General features: G+C 49.2%; 1 protein-coding gene across 1 annotated transcript; it reads left to right on the forward strand.

The window, feature by feature from the left end:
• Positions 1-362: 362 nt before the first annotated feature.
• On the forward strand, positions 363-3,746 carry LOC116547525 (putative transcription factor SPT20 homolog-like 2; the record flags this gene model as incomplete). The annotated part of the gene is made up of 5 exons (XM_032273465.1): positions 363-418; positions 496-589; positions 756-2,331; positions 2,470-3,325; positions 3,431-3,746. Coding segments are annotated over 5 exons (2,898 nt in total), but the record flags the coding sequence as incomplete, so codon positions are not given.
• Between the last annotated feature and the right edge of the window lie 1,799 nt (positions 3,747-5,545).

Genomic DNA, 5,545 nt, shown 5'->3' on the forward strand with positions numbered 1-5,545 from the left:
TGTAAACGAACATCACGTTCTGTGTGCATCTACATGAACACCCCCAGGCGGGAGCTCACCGGACGACGACACGAAGAATCCTGACGCTTGCCACAAAGCTGTGACGTCTCTGCACGGAAGCACTGCTACTGCGGGCTCATTACGCGGCCCAGTGGCTGATGGTTACCAGCAGAAGCCCTGTCACTGATGGCAAGAGATTCCAAAAGAGCCAACAATTCTTGAAGTTTCCACCAAGACCGCTGACAACTTTCCTTGACTTTCCCGGCAGTGGCATTCCTGTGGAAACTGATGTCTATGCCCAGTGAGAATGATGCGTCTGTACTGTCGTTGGTGACTTGTGCTTTTGCACGTACGCTTTCGAGGTGAAATGGCAAGTAGTCAAGTGTAAGTGCGGGCAGCAGACGCGGAAGTTCGGCGGGTGAGCCTGGCGCCCAGGAGGCCAGACAGGCAGTAGACCGGGAACCAGCGGTGTGCGGCGAGTGCGCATGCGCGCAGACGGGCCCAGGCGCTGACCCCGGCCCTCAGGTTCACTTCCGGTCCAGCAGGCAGAGACGCGAAGCCCGAGCCAGCCGCGACGACGACCCCTCAGGTACCGATGTTTTTAGAAACCCCCAAACAAATTGGGTAGCCCTGGGGGCGGGTTTCTGGGCAGGTACCCATGTTGAACTCAGTGTGGACTTGCGGCGTCTTGTGGGACTCAGTGTGAACTTGGCAGCGTCTTGTTGGCCTGTAGATGAATATGACAGCCGTGACAGCCACCCCGCGTCACCAACACACATGCGTTTTCTCTCCTTTTAGGGCCTCTGTTTTCTGTTACAATGGATCGCGATTTAGAACACGCTCTGGATCGCGCAGAGAATATCATTGAAAGTGTCCAACAGAGACCTCCTAGCAGGAGGTACTCACCTAGGGCGGGAAAAACTCTACAGGAAAAACTTTATGACATTTATGTTGAGGAGTGTGGAAAAGAGCCTGAGGATGCTCAGGAATTGAGAAGCAATGTAAACTTGTTAGAAAAGCTTGTTAGGAGAGATTCCTTGCCGTGTTTAGTGGTCAATCTATACCCAGGCAATCAGGGGTATTCTGTGATGCTCCAGAGAAAAGACGGGTCCTTTGCAGAGACCATTCGACTGCCTTATGATGAAACGGCATTGCTCGACTACTTGGATGCAGAAGAATTACCCCCTGCTTTGATTGATGTCCTGGAAAAAGCTTCGGTTAATATTTTTCATAGTGGGTGTGTCATAGTAGAAGTCCGTGACTACAGGCAGTCCGGTAATATGCAACCCCCTGCTTACCAAAGTAGGCATATTCTCCTACGTCCAACGATGCAGACTTTGGCCCATGATGTGAAGTCAATGACAAGAGATAGCCAGAAATGGAGCCAGGAAGACAAACTTGAGCTTGAGAGCCAACTGATATTAGCTACAGCTGAACCACTGTGTCTTGATCCTTCTGTAGCAGTTGCCTGCACTGCAAACAGGCTGCTGTACAACAAGCAAAAGATGAATACCGACCAGATGAAACGGTGCCTCAAGAAATATTCATGGCCCTCTGTAAAGCCACAGCAGGAGCATTCTGACTATCCACCCCCTCCTGAGCTAAGAGTGTCAACTTCTGGCCAAAAAGAAGAAAGAAAAGTGGGTCAGCCTTATAAGCTGAACCTTGCTAAATCAGGAAGTTGTGTAGACATGTGGAAACACAGACCCCGTGATTTGGCTGTGCCTTCTGAAGTGGATGTGGAGAAACTTGCTAAAGGGAGTCAGTTCGTAACAGCTGCTGACCCCCAGTTCCCAGACCGGCCAGCCCAGGAGGTAGAAGACCCTTTCGGATTTGGATGGGAAGCTGGCTGTCAGGCCTGGGACACCAAGCCGAGCATGATGCAGTCATTTAATGATCCGCTTCTTGGTGATGAAATACAGCCACGTAAAAAAGCCAGGCAGAAGGGCCAGAAGTCTCGCTGCCAGCCCTTCCCAGATGACCATTCATCCGGTCTCAGGCCTGGGCCAGAGGCTGATGCTGGGAAGGCAGTGAGTTGGGCCCAGGAATCGGTGCAGAGCAAAGTCAAAGGTCCAGACAAGATGTCACGCAGCTCCAGTGGCCCAGCTATTGTCAGTCAGCTCTCTTCAGGGAAAACACCAGAACAGCCTAAGCCTGTTTGGGTCCAGGCTTCAGTATTGGGGAAGGGAGAGAAACATCCACCTCCCTCCACCGGACTTCCCTCAAGCTCAGGAAAGAGTTCCTCGGGTAACAGTTTTCCCCCACAACAGGCAGGCAGCTCTCTTAAGCGTCCATTTCCTGCTGCTGCTACTCCTGCTGCTGCTGCTGCTGCTCCTCCTCCTCCTCCTCCTCCCCCTCCTCCTCCTCCTCCTCCCGCTCCTGCTGCTCCTGCTCCTTCTGCTCCTCCTGCTCCTGCTGTTCTTGCTGCTCCTGCTGCTGCTCCTCGTCCTTCTCCCCCTCCCGCTGCTCCTGCTCCTCCTGCTCCTCCAGCTCCTCCTGCTGCTCCTCCTCCTCCTGCTGCTGCTCCTCCCCCTGCTGCTGCTGTTCCTCCCTCTGCTGCTGCTGCTCCTCCTGCTGTAGCTGCTGCTGCTGCTTCTCCCCCTGCTGCTGCTGCTCCTCCTGCTGTAGCTGCTGCTGCTGCTGCTTCTATAGCACCAAGTCATTCTCAGAAGTCCTCCGTGCATTTCATTCACATTATCAGGCCCCCTCCAACTGTCCGGCCCCCAAGCAGATTCACAAAAATAGCCCCAGCCATTCCGGTCGGGACAGGCTCCACTGGCCCACAGGCCATCAACGTGGTGGGCCCAGTCCACCGAGCCCAGGCTTTGGGGAGCAGTTCCAAGCCTGTGCAGGCCCCTGACCCTGGTGGCCCAGCTCCTGCAGGAATCAGTGGGAGTGGCCCTCAGTCCTCAGGAGGTCCACCACCAGATGCAAGGCCTGGTGCAGTACAGGCATCTTCTCCAGCACCTGTTCGGCTTTTCCTAAATACTCCTGAAGGTCTCAGGCCTGTGACTTTCCTCCAGATTCTGCAGGGCTCCGTGGTTCTGAGTGGCTCACAGGAGCGGCTCCATCAGCTGCCTTCCCTGCAGCAGCCCGAGCAGCCCACAGCTGCTCACCCTCCTCAGCCAGGACCACAGGGTTCCACACAAGGTTTGGGCACTCAAGGGCGGGCCTTCCCTGCTCAGCAACTTCTTAACATGAACCTCACTGGAGCCAGAAGTGGTCTGCAGCCCCAGCCCCAGGCAGCTGTGTCAGCTGAGCTTGGCTCTGCCCGGGTTCCTCAGCAGAGGGCCCAGCTTCCCTTTGTCTTGAGGCAACAGCAGCCACAGCCACCGCCACAGCCACTGCAGCCGCAGCCACAGCCACCAAAGCCTCAAACACAACTGCAGCTGAAGACACAGCCACCAAAGCCTCAACCATAATCGCAGCTGCAGCCACAGCCACCAAAGACTCAACCACAACCACAATCGCAGCCACAGCCACCAAAGCCTCAACCACAATCGCAGCCACAGCCACCAAAGCATCAACCACAACCACAGCCGCAGCCACAGCAGGAGCAGCCACAGCCACAGCAGGAGCAGCCACAGCCGCAGCAGCACCAGATGCAACAGTTGAGGGTCCGGCAGCAGCCACTGTTTTTGGCAACAGGTGCTATTCCAGTAGTGCAGCCACATCCAGGTGGGCAAGCAGGGAGCCAGTCTGTGGGTCAGACGAAGGGAGGCAAGCCAACCCCTCCAGCACCCTAAGGCTTGTGGTAATTTGTCTCTCTTTTAAAAGCAGAGGAGCACTGACCCAAATTAATTCCCAGTTTTTACTTAAGTTTTATTTTTTTTCATGTGTTGGTATTTTACATTTTAAGGTACACACTTGACACAGAAGCACAGTCCACTGATTTTGATATAGAAGCAGGGAAGTGATTTCCTAAAGGAGCATTGTTTTGCCTAAGTTACTCCTTTCGTTGTCATTGCTGCTGTTGATATAATTAATATAGTGTCTTAAAGTGTCCAAATCCCAACCAGGTTGAGTTTAAACTCTTGAGATGTATAATTTCTCTAAAGCCATAAAATGGCAAAGCCAACAATGTTTAAGTTAATATTTTAACAAGATTTTAATTTTAAGTTAATATTTTAACAAGAGTGGAATTTAAATTTTTTTAATGGGGGTAAAAACATAATAATCTAAAATGGCCCACCTTAGCTATTTTTAAGTGCATGGTTTAGTAGTATTAAATACACCCCCACAGTTGTGTTGCAGATCTCCACACCTTCATCTTGCAACACTGAAACTCATGCCCGTTGAACACCAACCAACTCCCCGTTCTCCCTCACCCAGTCCCTGGCAGCCATTATTCTACTTTCTATCTCTATGAGTTCACTACCCTGGCCACTTCATGAAGTGGAATCGTATGGCATTTGTCATTTGGTGAGTGGCTTATCTCACTTGGCATAATGTCCTCATGATTTATCCCTGCTGTCTCATGTGACATGAAGGTATTTGCTTTTTAAAAATGGTCTCACTGTATATAATATATATGAAAGTGACCTATGAATTCTGAGAATCCTCTATAAGAATTCCATTCTATCAATATTCTATCAATTCCATTAGATTAATAGTTTTATGCACAATATATGAAATGAAATTATTGCGCATTCATTTTGAAAAATGAAATGAAAAGAAAGTACAATACAGTGATGCTTGTCACACTGCGATTGAGTACATTGGAGACCTCCAAAGCTGTGGAATGGAATTGGTGGCCGATCTGCTTGTGTGACAGTCCCCTGCCCTTTCAAAGGCCCTGTCTGTGCCTAGTACCCCACAGAGCCAGGTTCTCTCACTGGCCTTGAAAAGGCTCTTCCTGGATGTCTTGTATTCTCTCTCTTTATAAAATAATTTACATTTTTTGTAGGTTGTTTGCAAGAAGTGAATAGCAAAACATTTGAAAATCCATTTTATTTGTTTGCTTTTCAAATATTTGTAGCCTTGTTTCTTAAGTAGAACCCCCTTCTTTCTCTTTTGTCTCTTCTTCATCATCAGTTGTTCAGCAGTTCCTGTTCCCTCATTTTTTCCTTTGTTCCAGTGAGACTCAAAGAACCATGAACTTTTGTGCCCTTTTGTTTTGTCTTTCTTTTTCCTTTTTTTTAACAACTAAGGAGTAATCACAGAACAACCAACCATTTAAAGTACAATTGTAAAGTGGCATTTAGTATATTCATGATGTTGTACAACTACCCCTTCTGTTTCCAAAACATTTTCATCACCCACCAAGAAATATCTGTACCCATTAAGCACTAGCTTGTCATCTTCACACCCCTAGCCTCTGGCAACCACGAGTTTGCTTTCTGTTTCTATGGATTTGCCTAAATACTTCCTGTAAATGTCGTATACCACAGTATGTGGTATTTTGTGTCTGACCTCTTTCACTTGGCATAATGTGTTTTAAGTTTTTCATGTTGCAAAATATATTGCTACTTCATTCCTTTCTGTGGTTCAGTAACATTCCATTGTTTGTATTTAGCACATTTTTGTTTATTAATTCATCTGATGA

This window comes from Sapajus apella, unplaced genomic scaffold (assembly GCF_009761245.1).
Source record: "Sapajus apella isolate SASKATOON/1434 unplaced genomic scaffold, GSC_monkey_1.0 scaffold3476, whole genome shotgun sequence".
NCBI lineage: Eukaryota > Metazoa > Chordata > Mammalia > Primates > Cebidae > Sapajus > Sapajus apella.